The sequence below is a fragment of the Ovis canadensis genome, chromosome 13 (genome assembly GCF_042477335.2).
Source record: "Ovis canadensis isolate MfBH-ARS-UI-01 breed Bighorn chromosome 13, ARS-UI_OviCan_v2, whole genome shotgun sequence".
NCBI lineage: Eukaryota > Metazoa > Chordata > Mammalia > Artiodactyla > Bovidae > Ovis > Ovis canadensis.
Genome location: NC_091257.1, coordinates 68,583,674 through 68,601,008, shown reverse-complemented (window position 1 = coordinate 68,601,008; position 17,335 = coordinate 68,583,674). Strand labels below are relative to the sequence as shown.

The following is a 17,335-nucleotide window of genomic DNA, read 5'->3' as shown; positions in this document are numbered from 1 at the left end:
CTGTCTCCTAAGGCTCCTCTCAGCTGTGAATCCTCTCTGACTTTCCTTGCTTTTGATGATTTCGACAAATTTGATGAATACTAGTATATTTTAGTATGTCCCTAGATTACAGTTTTTCTGATGCTCTTCCAGTAACTAAACTGAATTTATGGGTATTTTGGGGAAAATGGTCTTAGAGGGAAAGTTCCATGTTCATTAAATCAACAAAATAATTTATGCCTAATAATGTTGGTTTATGGTTATTGAGGAAGTGGCTCACTTGTATTTGTCAGGTTTCTCCGCTGTAAAGTTACTCTCTTTTCCTTCTTCCATTTTGTCCTCTCTGGAAGGGAGTCACAATGTGCAGCCCAGAGTTCAGGAGTGTTGAATTGGGTTTCCCCTTCTTTAGAGTGAACTGTCTATACAAATTATTTGGAACTTTCCTGTACAAAAGATATTTACATATTCTCCTCCATTTATTAATGTATTCAGTTATTTATTTACATCCATAGGGGGGTCATAGATATTTATTTTATTTGAGGTTATAATCTGTCTTGGTCTATTTGGGATGCTATAACAAAATAGCACAGACTGGTTGACTTAGAAATTTATTGCTCACAGTTCTGGAGGCTTGAATTCCACTATGACTGTGGCAGCATGATGGTGTGAGGGTCTTGTTTTGGACTGCAGATTTCTTATTGTAATCTCACATGGCAGAAGGAACTAGGAAGATCTTGGGGTTCTCTTTCACAAGGGTACTAATCCCATTCATAACAGAGAATTCCTCATGAACTAGTAATGTTCCAAATGCTCCAATTTCTAACATGGTCACCTTGAGCATTAATATTCTGAAATGTGAATTTTGAAGGGACAAAAATATTCAGATTTATATATACATATGTACATAAAAATATATTTCTAACATTTGATATATCTGTTGCTCAAATTGTTTCAGCTTTCTCCACTGGGAGATCTTTCTGTTGGTTCCTGAGCCTCTCTGACAAACTCCTATCAATGGTTTTTGCTTTTCCATTTTGTTTTCTTTTAGTTCTTCAATTCCATATTTTCTGAAGGATATTGAATTTTTGATAGGATCTCTAAACACAAAGCAGAGAGATTAGCCTTTAATGAAAGGCCTTTAGAACAGAAGGGCCAAGTGATTGAATTAAATCATTTTTATTTTGAAATAAATCATTTAGTAAAGACAGATTCACTCATTTATTAAATTAAACAGTAATGGCCTGACATGTGGCAGTAAGTGATCTGGCAACTGAGGATTCAGCCTCTTCTTCATAGAACTGATAGAATTTACATCTTGTTTGAGAAAGAGACAACACATACATCGGGGTTCATTTTTCATGATGCAAGACTTTCAGTCTAGTTAAATAACATCCGTCTTGCAACACATAGTTCAGATTTCAGTTACCACAGGAAACTGAATAATTGCATAAAGTATGACTAATAATTGCCTAAAGCTGCTTACTCTCCTTCAGCCCACACATCACTATGTAATAACAGATGCTCATCACGACCAATAAACATTCATATCAAGTCTCTGAAAGTCTATAGTGTGGTCACTGTGACTCTCACTCAGTTTAGGCAGAAACAGCGGGATGTGTAGTTGTGTTGTCTCCTCTCTTCCGGTGATGAGCCCACATGACATTTACAAAATGAGCAATTGTAACAGGGAGCCGGCATCGAGGAGGAACGTGCGCTGGGAAACAATGATGGGACTGGAAGTTATATTCAAGATGAAAATAAATGGGTTACAGAGGAAATAGCTGACCACGGAGTGGTAACTTGATCCTGTTGGAAAGATTCCAGATACACAGTCAGCAGAACTTAGGGAAGGCAAACTTATAACATAAATGAGGAACGTGATGGTGAGGAAAAGGGTGAAGTTTTCTCAAAAGAAGTGAGAGCAGCAAATACTTCAAATTAAAGAAAGTTTTGAAAAGATGTCACAACGTTGAGAGTACAAGGCATAAAATGTTGGAAACTGATCCAAAGGAACATCATTCACCAGGTTATAAAAAAGATACTCTTATATTGTAAATTAATCTGCATTTTTAACATACAGCTTGTACACCTGGAAGTCCTCGGTTCACATACTGCTGAAGCCTAGCTTGAGGGATTATGAGCATAATCTTGCTAGCATGTGAAATGAGTGCAATTGCATGGTAATTTGAACATTCTTTGACATTGCGTTTCTTTGGGACTGGAATGAAAACTGAACTTTTCCAGGCCTGTGGCCACTGCGGAGTTTTCCAAATTTGCTGGCATATTGAGTGCAGCACTTTAACACCGTCATCTTTTAGGATTTGAAATAGCTCAGCTGGAATTCCATCACCTACTCTAGCTTTGTTCATAGTGATGCTTCATAAGGCCCACTTGACTTCACAATGCAGGATATCTGGATCTAGGTGAGTAACCACACCATCAAGGTCATCTGGATTTTTAAGAGCTTTTTTGTACAGTTTTTCTGTGTATTCTTGCCACTTCTTAATCTCTTCTGCTTCTGTTATGTCCTTGCCATTTTTGTCCTTGATTGTGCCTATCTTTGCATGAAATGTTCCCTTGGTATCTCTAATTTTCTTGAAGAGATCTCTAGTCTTTCCCATTCTATTGTTTCCCTCTGTTTCTTTGCACTGTTCATTTGAGAAAGCTGTTTTATCTCTCCATTCTATTCTCTGCAACTCTGCATTCAGTTGGGTATATCTTTCGCTTTCTCCTTTGCCTTTCACTTCTCTTCTTTTCTCAGTTATTTGTAAGGCCTCCTCAGACAACCATTTTACCTTCTTGAATTTTAAATTGCCAACATACACTGGATCATAGAAAAACCAAGGGAACTGAAAAAAAAAAAACCCACACATCTACTTCTGCTTCCTTGAATATGCTAAAGCCTTTGACTGTGTGGATCACAAAAAACTGTGGAAAATTCTTAAAGAGATGGGAATATTGAACCATATTACCTGTCTCCTGAGAATCCTGTATGCAGGGCAAGAAGCAGTATTTAAAACTCGACGTGGAACAATGGACTGATTCAAAATTGGGAAGGCAGTATGTTAAGGTTGTGTATTGTCGGGTCGAAAAGAGCTGGACACAAAGCAACTGAACAACAGCAACAATGTTGTGAATTATACAAGAAGAATGTAAGTAGGGTGCAAGCATTTTTTATATGTTTTTACAAGAAATATTAATAAATTACTTAAATTCTCAATGTTTCTAATTTGTCAAAGTACAAGTAGTAGTAGCTGACAGAGAGTTTATAATGTTTTCAAAACAAATTTAAAACATCATAGAATGAACATTATCTTTCCTATCGATTACTGAGTTCACTATGAGTTTATTCAGTAATTTTTATGGTCCTTTTCTATCTTGCAAAGTGAGGACTGCATGTGCTTTGTATGTCAGATGGTAATATGTAGGGAGCCATATACCAGTATTGCAGGTGGGAGGCTTTGTACCAATGCCACAGATGCAGAACCCAGCGCAAAAGTCATCTCCAGAACCGACTGACCCTCTCGCCAACATTTACCATGACTCCCATCCCCACTCCTGATCTACACTGGCCTCCTCCCTGACCCCACATTAGGTAAAAATACCTATCCTAACCAATCACCTACTGCCACCCTTTCAGCAGGAATTTTATTTTTCCTGAGGCAGTTAAAGTTGACTACTAACCCAGGAAAGGCATGGCTCTCCCTTGAGCCGTCCCGCTGTTTTAACAGTTATCTCTCTGTGGTCTGTTGGGAAGTTGGCCCCTTTGCTTCCAGTGTCCTCATTATCTCTGACCTTTATTTTTAGTTAACTCAGTCCTTTCTGAAACACTCTCTGTGTTTAGAAATTCTTTTCCAACTTGTGTACAGACCATCAAGACAATAAGTACTCAGGAAACAAATTAACAAGGTTAAGAGCTCATGGATGTCAGGGTAAGAGCGGAACTGACATTTTATACAGGGTAGTATATGAAAGGTGCCTTGGATAAAGTGACATTTGAGCAGATGTTGGGAAGAAGAGAGAGAGAGGTGCGTCTGTGTGGGGGTGGGGAGCAGAGGAGTGGTAGGATTTGAGTGATATTCCCCAAAATTCACTGTGCCTGAAACAGGAAAGCCAGTTAGAGATCATAGCAATGGTACAGGAAGAGATGACGGTGGCTGAGACGAGGGAGTGGTGGTGGGGATGAGCAAGTGGACATTATGGAAAGAGTCCAGTGGTGTGCTGGAAGAGGCTTGGACTGGCTCATGAGACTTGATATTTGCATTTTGAGGAACTGTGCAAGCAAGTTGTTAAACTGATGCTAACCTAAAATTGACCACATTGGGGGTATTTACAGAAAGAAGTGGCATGTACTACCAATCAGGCTTTTCTTTTTTTTCTAAGAGTCAGTTGTTGGGTAGGATGATTTGAGAGAATAGCTTTGAAACATGTATATTATCATATGTGAAATAGATTGCCAGTCCAGATTCGATGCATGAGACAGGGTGCTCAGGGCAGGAAAACTGGGATGACCCTGAGGGATGGGATGGGAAGGGAAGTGGGAGGGGGTTCAGGATGGGGAACGCAAGTACACCCATGGCTAATTCATGTCAGTGTATGGCAAAAAACACTACAATATTGTAAAGTAATTAGCCTCCTATTAAAAAAAAAAGAATCAGTTGTTAAAGGTTCCTATTTCACCACTGGACTTTACCGTTTTGAAGGCAGAATTGAATATGAGTTATAAACTGTGGAAAATTCTTAACAAGATGTAAATACCAGACCCTATTACCTACCTCCTAAGAAATCTGTATGCAGGTCAAGAAGCAACAGTTAGAACTGGACATGGAACAACAGACTGGTTCCAAATTGGGAAAGGGTACATTAAGGCTGTATATTGTCACTTTGCTTATTTAACATATATGCAGAGAAAAATCATGTGAAATGGATGAAGCACTAGCTGGAATCAAGATCCCCGAGAGAAATATCAACAACCTCAGATATGCAGATGACACCACCCTGATGGCAGAAAGTAAAGAGGAACTAGGGAGCCTCTTGATGAAGGTGAAAGAGGAAAGTGAAAGCTCTGACTTAAAACTCAACATTCAAAAAACGAAGATCATGGCATCCGGTCACATCACTGCATGGCAAATAGATGGGGATAAAAATGGAAACAGTGACAGACTTTATTTTTGGGGGCTCCAAAATCAATGTGGACAGAGACTGCAATCAGGAAATTAAAAGATTCTTGCTCCTTGGAAGGAAAGCTATAACCAACCTAGACAGCATATTAAGAAGCAGAGACATCTCTTTTCCAGCAAAGATCCTACTAGTCAAACCTATGGCTTTTCCAGTAGTCATGTACCAGTGTGAGAGCTGGACTGTAAAGAAGGCTTAGCGCTGAAGAATTGATGCTTTTGAGCTGTGGTGCTGGAGAAGACTCTTGAGAGTCCCTTGGATAGCAAAGAGATCAAACCAGTCATTCCTAAAAGAAATCAACCCCAATTATTAATTGGAAGGATTGTGCTGTTGCTGAAGCTCCAAAACTTTGACTACCTAATCGGGGGAGCTGACTCATTGGAAAAGACCCTGATGCTGGAAAAGATTAAGGGCAGCAGGAGAAGGGGGTGACAGAGGATGAGTTGGTTGACATCATCAAATCAATGGACATGAGTTTGAGCAAACTCTGGGAGACAGTGAAGGACAGGGATGCCTGGCATGCTGCAGTACATGGGTTTGGAAAGAGTCAGACATGACTGAATGATTGAACGACAACAACAGCATAAAAGAAAGAGAAATCAAGGATGAATTCAAAGCTTCTGGACACAGCATAATTCCCATGAGCAATTCATAAGGATTGTGAAAGATTCAAGTTGATGGAAAACTACTCTTTCCATTGCAGAAAGAGAACGAAACACTAATTTCTGGGTTTGAGAAGTAGGCTATCTAGACAAATGGGGAAGGAGAAAATTTTTTCTTAAAACCAAGATGGCACTTGGTTTAAAACTAAAGAGGCACTTCAATGGTGGGGAGTTAAGTGAAGGCAAGAATCTAGAAGACAGAATAACTTTTCCACAGCTTATCAGTGTATAGTCCACGGCCAAGACCAAGGTGATGGATGATCTGTATTAGTTGGACTTAATCCTGATCTGTATTAGTTGGACTCAAGGAGATCCAACCAGTCCATCCTAAAGGAAATCAGTCCTGGGTGTTCATTGGTAGGACTGATGTTGAAGCTGAAACTCCAATACTTTGGCCACCTGATGTGAAGAGCTGACTTATTTGAAAAGACCTTGATGCTGGGAAAGCTTGAAGGCAGGAGGAGAAGGGGATGACAGAGGATGAGATGGTTGGATGGCATCACCGACTCAATGGACATGGGTTTGGGTGGACTCCAGGAGTTGGTGATGGACAGGGAGGCTTGGTGTGTTGTGGTTCCTGGGGTCGCAAAGAGTCAGGCATGACTGAGCGACTGAACTGAACTGAATTCTCACATCCAAGGGAGATGTCGTAGTCAGTCTCCAGAGCTACTTCCCATGATCTCTGCTCAGGATCACATATGAAGATTCAGCTCTGGGGGTTTCGTGAACATGTGGGCAGGCAGATCTCCATGGACAGAAGACTTCTGGAGCAGAGTTGTGGAAGCTTTCAGCTGGGTCCTTCTTGTGGGCTGGGCCCTCAGTGAGGGAAGGAGACAGTAGAGGCTGATGGCAGCACCTAGCAGGGAGGAAGGAAGGGGCTGTGGGAAACATTTTCATACTTAATTATCTGCTCATCATTCAGGAAAAGTTCTCTGCATGCCTCCCACATGCCCAGGTGTTCTCCTCCTGGGATGCCAGTCCTGAAAGGATGGACAGCCCCTGAGTTAGGACTCTGACCCCTCAGCCTCCTCCCCAGGTCCTCATGCTCCCTCCCCAGGCCTTCCACTCTGTCACACAGAGGTCACAGTTGGAGCAGCCATCAGAGGAGCTGATCTGAGACTAACCAATATTACCTTAAGTGTGGATACCTGTTGCCCCAGGGAGCCCCTGAGTTCAGTGATCTAGAAATGGTCTCCAAGGGAGCCGCCCACTCAGCTGCTCGTCGTTCAGCACACTCTGCCTACCTCCTCCACAGAAACACCAGGGGAAAGAAACCCTTTGAAATCCCTGATGCAGACCACCCCCTCCAGGAGCTTACCATCTCCTGGGAGCTGGGCACCTCTTTGAGGGAAACATGATACTCCTGAGGGTACCGAGGGAGGTGTGCCTCCTTCTCTTAACTCCGTGTGAGCCCTGCCCCCGTGTGGCCTGTGGGTGGCCCCCCTAATGAACGCGTGTCTTCTGGATTTTGTCCTGCCCTCCCTCATCCATAACTTACAGTCAGGCTCGATACTTCCTGTGGACAAAGGTGACAGAGATGCTGAGCAGCAGCAGCACCTTGGGGACTAGGAAGACAACTGCCCAAAGAGAAGACAGCTCTGGACCTGGAAATCAGGGGACAAGAGGGGTGATCAGATGCGCCACACAGGAGCCGTTCCCAAGGGCCTCCACTTACTCCATCTGAGGCTGCCTAGGCCCATCAACATGCTATGGCTTTGACTTGAAACCTGAGCTAAGGCTCAAGGCAGAAATTAGGGTACAGAACCGCCTCACTTTCCCTCTTTCTTTTTTCAGGCTGCAATGGTCCTATTATTTGAAGAGAAAATGCCAGGATTGAAAATAACTGTGAGACAAGAAAAATTCAGCAAATCCTCGTGCACAATGTCTCTTTAGGCTGTAATTCCATCCTTGGCAAGTCATCAGGAAAATGCAGGAGAAACAGGCAAGGCAGCTAGAACAGGTGCCTAGAGTTATTTGGAATTATCATCATCGATATTAAATATATCTAAACTTTGAAAATATTGAGAAAATTTGCTAAGAGCACAGACTATAGGAAAGGGATTCAAGGTAAGCCTGATTTTAAAGGCTTGGCACAAAATCCCCAGGTTCTGTGCATATGTTACCTTACATGTCAAGAAGGATTAGCAGTAGTGATTTGTTGAGGATCTTGACATGGGCACATTAAATTAGATTTTCCAAGTGGAGCCAATGTAGTTATGAAGATTCTTATAAGTAAAAGATGGAGGCAGGTCATTTGGAGAAGCAGATGTGATCAGAAGCAGAGGTCAAAGTAATGTGGGGCCCTTTACCAAGGAGTGTGGGCACGCTTGGAAGCTGGGAAAGGGAAGGAAATGGATTCTCCTCTAGAATCTTCAGAACGAACACAGCCTAGTCACACATTATAATGTCTGACCTCTACAACTTTATGATAAGATATTTATCTTGTATCAAATCACTAAACATATTAATTACTCACAGTGACTATAGGAACATAATTTAAGGAAGACAGATTTGACTCTATGGACAGGCATGATTTACAATGCATACCCTCTGTGTAGAAAAGGCAGAAAGAGAAAAGAAGTGCTATGGGGCAATCGAGTGGTAAAGAGAAAAAGAAAAAGGTAGGGAGAAGGGATTTCAGATACTGGTTCCTGAAAGATAAAAGAGAACCAAAGAATTAGAAGACTCAGAACCTTTTTCCCTTTATCAAACCAACCAGCCAACCAGTCAAAAACTCCATTACTGTGTTGGTGTGTTCTATACCGTGGGAAGAGAAGTCCATTAGGATAGGAATTTATTGTAAAACACCCCAATATCATAAAAACAAGCAATCAGATGTCCATCTTCCCACCAGACTGACTGCACCCAGGACTGCAGTGGTTGGAGTCCTCAGATGCCCAGGGTAGGTTTTGGGTCTCGGTAGGAAAGTGAGCGACTTCACTTTCACTTTTCACTTTCATGCATTGGAGAAGACAATGGCAACCCACTGTGTTCTTGCCTGGAGACTTCCAGGGACAGGGGAGCCTGGTGGGCTGCCGTCTATGGGGTCGTACAGAGTCGGACACGACTGAAGTGACGCAGCAGCAGCAGCAGGAAAGTCACATCAACATCTTACACTTCTCTTCAGCCTGACAACCTAGACGCCCCAAAAAACACACTAGCAGGCATGCTGAGTCAGGCACCCTACAGCAGCCCTGGTTGAGCCCATCAGGAGACTGGAAACTAAAAGCATTTGCAAGCCACTGCAGACGGAAGTCCATGGGGTCGCTAGGAGTCGGACACAACTGAGCGACTTCACTTTCACTTTTCACTTTCATGCATTGGAGAAGGAAATGGCAACCCACTCCAGTGTTCCTGTCTGGAGAATCCCAGGGACGGGGGAGCCCGGTGGGCTGCTGTCTCTGGGATAGCACAGAGTCGGACACGACTGAAGCGACTTAGCAGCAGCAGCAGCAACAGACAAAATGCCATGGGTTTTTCTCTCCTATGCTCCCTGTTAAGTACAAATGGAACCCTAGAAAGAGCACAAGAGACAGGCATAGGAGGACTCTGAGGTGGGAGAGGAGGCAGACTGTCTAGGGATCTGAGATCTAGAGGAAGAGCACAGTAGTCAGTCATCCAGGTTCACTCTCCTAACTCCGCAGTACAAGAGGAGACTCAGGTGTGGCACTGGAAAAAAGAAAAAGTCTAAACCAGTTACCTAAATTCATGCCTCAAGAAATGAGAAAAGGAGGAGCAAAAAACACCCAAGGCAAGCAGAAAGAAGGAAATAATAAATAAATAAAGAAAAACCAATGAAATTGGAAACAGAGAAGTAAGAGAGAAAAATTACTGAAAGAAAGAGGGTGTTCTTTTTAAAAGACCAATAACATTGGAAATTTTCCAGTACAACTGACAAATAAAAAAGGAGGAATGAGACATTTCCAGTATTAGGATGAAATCAAGGATGTCACTACAGATAATGCAGACAAAAGGATAATGAAGAAATGTCATGAAAACTGTACATAAAGACATTTGACAACTTAGAGATGGACAAATACCTCAAAAAAAAAAAAAACTACCTCAGCTCATTCAATATGAAATGAATAATCTAAATACTCTTAAATATTTGATTTGAATTAATTTTCAAAAGATTCTCAAGGCCAGGTGATTTCATGGGAAAATTTTGCCAAGAACTTACAAATAAAAACAATTTTGGTGCACAGAAAACAACAATAATAGTATTTTGGAAAATTTGAATTTATGCTCCATTTGAAAAATGGTGTTAGTCAATTAGAATTGATTAGATTAAGTGTGCACTTGTATGATTTTTATAGAAAGTCAATATACTTAACCAGATCACCACACTATTGTGGACACCACTGACTGGTTGTGCACACAGGACTAAGTTAAAGTGGACATTATTATGAAACTGTCCTATATCTCTTGTTCAAGGGAAGTTGTTTATTCTCCCCTACCTCTCTTTATCCTTCCAGCAGGCAGGGACATGGACACTCAGTGACCCAGTATTGACCCAGCAGATGAGGACAACACCATAGAGTATGTCAGAAGAAAAGTGGGCCTTTGATAGGTCTTCTGGAGTAACAATTCCTGGAACCTGACTTGACCCTCTCTTGATGTTACATGAGAGCCTACAAGATGTTTTATTTATGGAAAGGGAGGCTATCCTTGGGACAAGCCCCAGCTGAGGGGGGAACCTATCTCTAGTTAGCACATATTTATTGTATAGACTGGTGGTCCCTGTCCTCAGAGACTCAGATTCACCTTGATTATCTCAGCCCAGTCATCTGGACTAAAAGTGACACATTTTCAACCATATCACCCCTTCCCTACTTCTCCATGAGTCCCTTCTATAAAGTCCAAACACTTTGGGTGGCTAAAGCAGCAAGTGAACTGAGAGCTACCTTTAGTAAACGTGCAGTGAGTGACTGTGATCACTGCTGGTCCACTGTCAGAAATCAAAGGACAAAGGAGCCCTGTGCAGTGACCACTCTGGTCAACTGTGTGCCAAAACCAGACTCAAACTTCACGTCCTCAGGGCTCCTCTTCCAGAACTTCACAGAGTAGCAGATGCTGACGTCTACTGGGATGATGTGCCTGATGTGGATGGAAAGTCTAGGCTGGAGACAGACTAGGCAGGGGTTAGAAAGAACAAGGAGGAGGGAGGTGGGCAGACATGGAATGGTGAGCATAATTACTAATAGCTGAAGAAAGCAAGAAGCAGGACAGTATGAATGAGATGGTTTCCTTCCGTATCTTATTTCCTTCTTTAATTATATTTACGTCAAAAGTCATATAAACAATGTACCAACCCGTTTTAAATTGTGTCTGTTGGAGTATGAAATTTGGGGGAGAGGCGCTTACTTCAAAATTCTACTTTTTATTTATAGACTTTTATACTCTTCTATAATAAACTCTAATTACTATTCTTAATAATTAAAAAAGATAAAATTTGAAAAGCCCTGTGAGATGTAATGGAAGCCTCACCAGGAAGTTCATGGGTGCCCTGGTCCTTCTGGGGAGCAGAGACCTCCAGGGTATGGTTTTTGGAGACCGCTGGCTGCCCGTCATGCTTCACCTGGCAGGTGAGCACCACAGCTTCCCTGCGGGCAGAGGAGTTCACCAGGAGCCAGCTCGTCTGGTTAAAGGTCCCGTCCTTGTTCTCTATGAGGACTGAAGCCGCTTCTGTTCGGGACACATTTCCGTTCTCCAGCCAGGTCAGCTGTAGAGGCTGGGGGTAGAACTTGTTCACCTGGCAGGAGACAAACACCTGGCTCTCCGCTGTGGGGTATGCAGTAAGCTCCAGGGTGGGTGGAACTGAAACAGCACAGGAAGAAGCTTGCACCTTATAACACAGATCACCATGGGAGAGGGGCTGGAGAACAGCTCCCCGCACAGCAAGGCCGTCACCCAGGACAGAGCCAGGCATGCAGTAGGTGCTCAAACACTGAGGGTCTGTTTGCATATGAATGAAGTCACTGAACACAGTGAAAGTACACTGCTCAAGGACAGGGACCTCCTATTAGGGTTATTATGTGTGAAATCAACAAGCTCAGCCTCTGGCATGCAGTTGGAATATAAGACTGCAGCAAAATAAATGAAATCACCAAGCACATAGGGTCCTGGGCTTAGCATAGGTGCTCAGTAATTGGAGATACTCAGATGGTAAAGCATCTGGTTGCAATGCAGGAGACCCGGGTTCGATCCCTGGGTCAGGAAGATTCCCTGGAGAAGGAAATGGCAACCCACTCCAGTACTCTTGCCGGGAAAATTCCATGGACGGAGAAGCCTGGTAGGCTACAGTCCATGGGGTTGCAAAGAATAGAACATGACTGAGTGACTTCACTTTCACTTTCATTAATAAAGAAAACTGCTTATCTCAGTGCTTGGCACATGGCAGTTGTACATCTGGCACTTTCACTAAAATAGAGTGACCAACTCTTCTAGGAGCCCTTTCTAGAAGGGCTAGACTGGACAGGACTGTCAGGAAGTAGATTTCAGGCAATTCAAGGCCTGAAGCAAAAGGCAGGGAGGAGGAGCAGGTTGGGGCCTTGGGGGCAGGTGTGGGCTAGGGCTGACATAAGAGACATCTACCTCGGATGGTCTCGGACAAGTTGGCAGTCCCACGGAGAGGAGGGCCCCCCTGCAGGGTGACATGAGCCACCTCACAGATGACCTGGGAGTGAACGTCTCCTGGGGCCAGCAGCACCTTGGTTGTGCTGGTGATGCTGTAGGAAACATTGTCTTCCTCTGGGTCCACACTGGTCTGGGAAGCTGAGCGCTCATTGCCATTTTTGAACCATTTAAGGGAGATGTTTCTGGGGAAGAAGCCATGGGATGTGCAGGTGAAGCTCACTGTCTGCTCAGGTGTAGCCCTCACTGTAGGGCCGGATACCATGGGCGGAGAGGGCTTGGCTACAAAAGAAACATTTATAAACGAAGAACATGATTGTGATTATCATCATTACCAAATACTCGTGACAATGTTAAGAAATTGCAAATATATTATTTTTAAATTCATGGTTGCAGTGAAGGTTAAATGCACTGGAAGCATTTTTTTTCAGGTGTTTCACAAAACTAAAAAAACACAGACCTCTGTTTAACCCAGAATATATTTATATGCAGAACTGTCCTCTCAGGAATTTATGAATTTCCTTCACAGTTGTCTTTCTTTCCATGAATATTACAATAGGACCAATGTATAAATCCCTGAATTTCAAAGGAATGGTGCAAAAAGGTGTTTTTTCTGAGTCTGGATTTTTCTCTTGGGTTAGTACTGGATTGAAAAGAAAGATTACTGAGTGCTGAGAATCCAGTGGTGGTTAATTTCTTATATGTGTGTGTGTGTTAGTTGCTCAGTTGTCTCTGATTCTTTATGACCCCGTGGACTGTAGCCTGCCCGGCTCCTCTGTCCATGTAGTTCTCCAGGCAAGAATACTGGAGTAGGTAGCCATTTCCTTTGCAGGGGATTTTCCTGACCCAGGGATCGAAGCCCGGTCTCCTGCATTGCAGGCAAATTCTTTACTGTCTGAGCAACCAGGGAAGCCTGGTTAATTTTTAAACTGCTATTTAATCTGTAGATACATAAATCAGCAAATCAAATATGAGGGTGGTTTCTCTGTTGATTGGTGCTGTTGGGTGTCTCTAATTGTTCACTATTACGCAACATCCCCTTATAAGTTGTCAGACAGCAAATGTAACAAACATTTTCACTTCTAAACATTTAACTTGCTTCCTAAAACTCAAACATTTGAGGACATAGGAGTAACCTTAATATGTCAAATCCAACAAACACCAGCATCATAGATGCCCCTTAAAGTACTGTGATTAGATACCACTTGTCCAGAGTTGTTCAGAGCTTAAAGATGGGCTGAACTCTTGACCACCCTCAGCTCTCTAATCTTCCCACCAGCCCTGAGGAGGGGCCTGAGAGTGGCCCTATACATGGGATGAGGCTCAGGAAGGATGCAGCTGGCATAGGGCACCCAGCAGGTAAGGTCAGAGCTCATCTCACTGTACAGAGGACATACTGATTTTAGTGTCACTGTTTTTTTATCCTGGAGCCTCACTGTTTCTGGGCAAAGTGGGTACAAGCACCATCTGTAAGATGAGTGAGGATATATGTAAGATATACAGCCTGGCATACAGTAGGTGCTTAATTAGTAACACCTGTGATTATTATCCTATGCTCTGATAGTTCCTGTTCTGAAACTACATTTTTAGGCAAAAGAAAGCAAAACAAAATCACAATAGAAGCACCAAGGAGAGTCTCAAGTCTTGCTTCATACAGCTGCCTTGCAAAAATCAACATGAAAAGAAATAGTAGGGACACCAAATTATGAGTCTGACCCCTTTAAAAAACATAATCCCCTCAAGAGGTAAGTTTGGGAAATAGGCTTTCAAAACACACAAGAGACCACAGGCGCTTTTCCTGCAGATCAGCTCATTACAGAATCAGCAAGCAAGTTGAAATGAAGGAGGATAGATTTCATCAGATCCTCTCCGGTGTTTGAAGCAGGAGGGCTCCTGGCTGAGCAGAGAGTTTCAGGGATTCCAGCACCTGTTTAGATTCCTGTGTTTAAAGTTGGGAAGGTTTCCCCAGGGATGAAGCTCAGGTCTGCACAGGGTGGTCTGAGTGGGGAAGAATACCCTCTGAGATCAGGAGAGTTCTGTTGGAGGTGGGATTTGTTCCTGCCACTCCACTTGGGCTGATTTTCTTGGGCCTCCTAAGATCTGTCAACATCACAGCCTATTCTGAAGCACCCATCCCGGGGACAGCTGTTCTTTCAATCCAGGCACCAGAAGGGTCCATGTCTATCAGGGAAATACTACAGGTCTCCCTCTGTGACCCCAGAAAACACGTAGCTCTGGGCTCCTGTGCCCTGACTAGGCACCAGCATCCTCTGCAGGAATTAAGACACTCAGCTGCTCAGGCCATGTCTGTGCACTCAAATCAGAATTTCTAGGGTGGAGCCAGGGTCTGGGGAACTTTTCACCATCTCCCAGGTGATGCCACGAATGGTTGAAGTTGAAAGGCACCTAGTTCCACACCAACCCTAGTTGTACTTAGTCTTAGAGGGAAAGTGGTCCATAGAACATCCTCTGGTTTTAGCACGTCAGAGCTCATGTTGGTGGAAGACATGCCAGGCTCTGCTCTAATCATTTGACATGCGTCCATCATCCAATCCCTGCAGCTACTCTGTTAGGATGGGGCTGTCACTGAGGGACAAGGACACTGACGCAGTGTGGTGAAGGACTCATCAGAGGTCCCAGAGCTGGGACGGGGCAGAGTTGGGATGGGGGCCCAGGCAGGGGTATGGCCCAGGCTCTCAACCATAGTGCCCCGAGCCCAGGTCTTTCTAGACCCTCTCCAGTCATCACAGATTCTTGAAAGGTAATGTAATTACAACTATTTCACAGATAGGGAAACTGAGACTTTCCCAGGATTCCACTGCCCTCCTGGGATGGACAGCACCATCGCCCTCTGAGGGGTGGTGCGGTCACCAGGTCACTGTGCCCTCAGGACACCCTGCAAAGGTTGTGTGATTATCCTTTTTCTACAGGTGAGGAATGGGGGCAAGCGCAGGGACCTGGGTCTCAGCTTTGAAAACACGTCAATTAGGAGAACCTACTCTGTGCTGGTGATTTAGACAGAGCGCCTCAAATACTTCCAATTCTCTTGAAAGGAGACCATGAGGACCACTATTCTACGAGAGAAAACTGATGCTGAGAGAAATGGAGAGACTGTCTCCTCTCACTCCCCACCGTGTCCCAGCATTTCCTGTCACTTCCGTGCTTCACCTGTGGCTTGCTGGTTAAAGAATCCACCTACAATGCGGGAGACCTGGGTTCCATCCCTGGGTTGAAAAGATCACCTGGAGAAGGGAAAGGCTACCCACTCCAGCATTCTGGCCTGGAGAATTCCATGGACTGTATAGTCCATGGGGTCGCAACAGTTGGACACAACTGAGCAACTTTCACTTTCACTTTCCATGAAAGTGAACTGGAATCATGCTTCAAGTTCATTAACAGGAATGACTTCCAAAGACTACAGGGAGGAGGCCTCTGAGGGCCCAGGCTGGGGACCCTGAAGCCACAAGGGAAGACATGGACTCCTGACACCTGAGTCTAGACTAGGAACTCTTGCTCACATGGGGCCCCACTCCCTCTAGGAAACACCTCCCTCTCCTCATCCTCAGTCTGCAGAACCAGGAATGGGCATGCCCGGTGCTGCTGGGGTCGCAGTGGCCCCTCTGGACTCTGTCCACACCACCCTTCCCAGACCTGCTCCACAGGAGGCCTAGTGAAGGGGCAACATCACAACAATGGGGAGAAAATCTCCTGATGCTTTTAAGAGTGTTGATCCCTGTCACTGAACAACATTTCAGCACATCACACAACACTGAATGATCCATGTCATCTGGGTTGTAAAACTGGACTTGCCTCTCTTACAGGACTTTTTAAAGTGTTTATTTCTAAAGGAGAGGACAAAGCAAGATTTTAAGAGGTTGGAGTTGGAGCTTTCTCCATACTTTGACAAGCACAGTGGGGTGTACAGAAAGCAGTGCTATGATACTGTGAGTGTTTAGGGTTCAATCTTGGCTCCTCTAGCTATTCACAAAGCAAGTCCCCTCTCTGAACCTCAGGGTCCTCATCTGTAAAATGGAAAACAGACAACCTTTCCTTCTGAACACGGTTTATAATGAGGAAATGCCTAAGGAGGATTCACCATCTGACAGGCTGCTCCTCCCCTCCTGTCCCTCCTTTCTCATCCAGGGAATCATCTGGGCGGGAAGCCTGCGGAAGAGGATGAGCAGCCCTGGGAGCCAGCAGATCTGAGAGGTGGGGGAGCCACTTACTAGCTGTATTGAGACTGAGCAGGGGACCCACCAACTGGGAAGTTTAGTAATATCTGCAAAATCATGATAGAGCCACCTGCCCTGCTGATGTCTGGAGGTTTGGGGAGATTTATTTGCTACCATGACTAGAAGGGAAATTTAGCAATACTGTCACACAAATTAAAATCCGCATACTGTCTAAACTAGCAGTGCCATTTCCAGTGGATATTTCTCCTCTGAGGAGAGTGACACGTGGAAAGGTTATCCCTTCAGCACTGTCTCAATAGCCCAAGGTTAGGAACAACTTAATGTCCATCAGCAAGAGACTATAAGATGAATGATGGTGTTGCCATATGCTGAGTGTTAAGTAGCTGTTGAAAAACAGGGCAGCTCTAGGTGCTGATATGGAATGAGGGTTTTGGGATCATGCGGGTGAAAGTAGGGAGAGTTTTCCAGTCACCTCAGGCTCAGGGTCTGAATGTGAGGGGCCTTCTGAACCTTGGGGAAAGCAATGAAAAGAGCCTGTTTCATGGGTAACTCGAGGAACTTTTATTCTGCAACTTGTGTGTGCAAGTCTCTTTCATGAAAGGAGTTCCAGTGCCTGTGCAGGAAAGAGACTGGCCTGGAGTCAGTTTGGGTTCTTAATGGATCCTCTCATTGTCTGTGTGACTGTGGTCT

General features: G+C 44.1%; 1 protein-coding gene across 2 annotated transcripts in view; it reads right to left on the bottom strand.

Moving 5' to 3' along the window:
* Window positions 1-1,139: 1,139 nt before the first annotated feature.
* The window catches only part of LOC138417585 (tyrosine-protein phosphatase non-receptor type substrate 1-like), a 38,476-nt gene continuing 22,280 nt past the window's right edge, over window positions 1,140-17,335 (bottom strand). Inside the window, exons 3-6 of one of the 2 annotated variants that reach the window (XM_069548188.1) lie at window positions 12,414-12,734; window positions 11,307-11,636; window positions 7,318-7,423; window positions 1,140-6,675 (exon numbers count right to left, since the gene is read on the bottom strand). In XM_069548188.1, coding sequence (XP_069404289.1) covers window positions 7,320-7,423; window positions 11,307-11,636; window positions 12,414-12,734 — 755 coding nt within the window. In that variant the 3' untranslated portion in view covers window positions 1,140-6,675; window positions 7,318-7,319. Of the gene's footprint in view, window positions 6,698-7,317; window positions 7,424-11,306; window positions 11,637-12,413; window positions 12,735-17,335 lie in introns of both variants that reach the window. The other variant, XM_069548189.1, reaches the window with a different exon arrangement.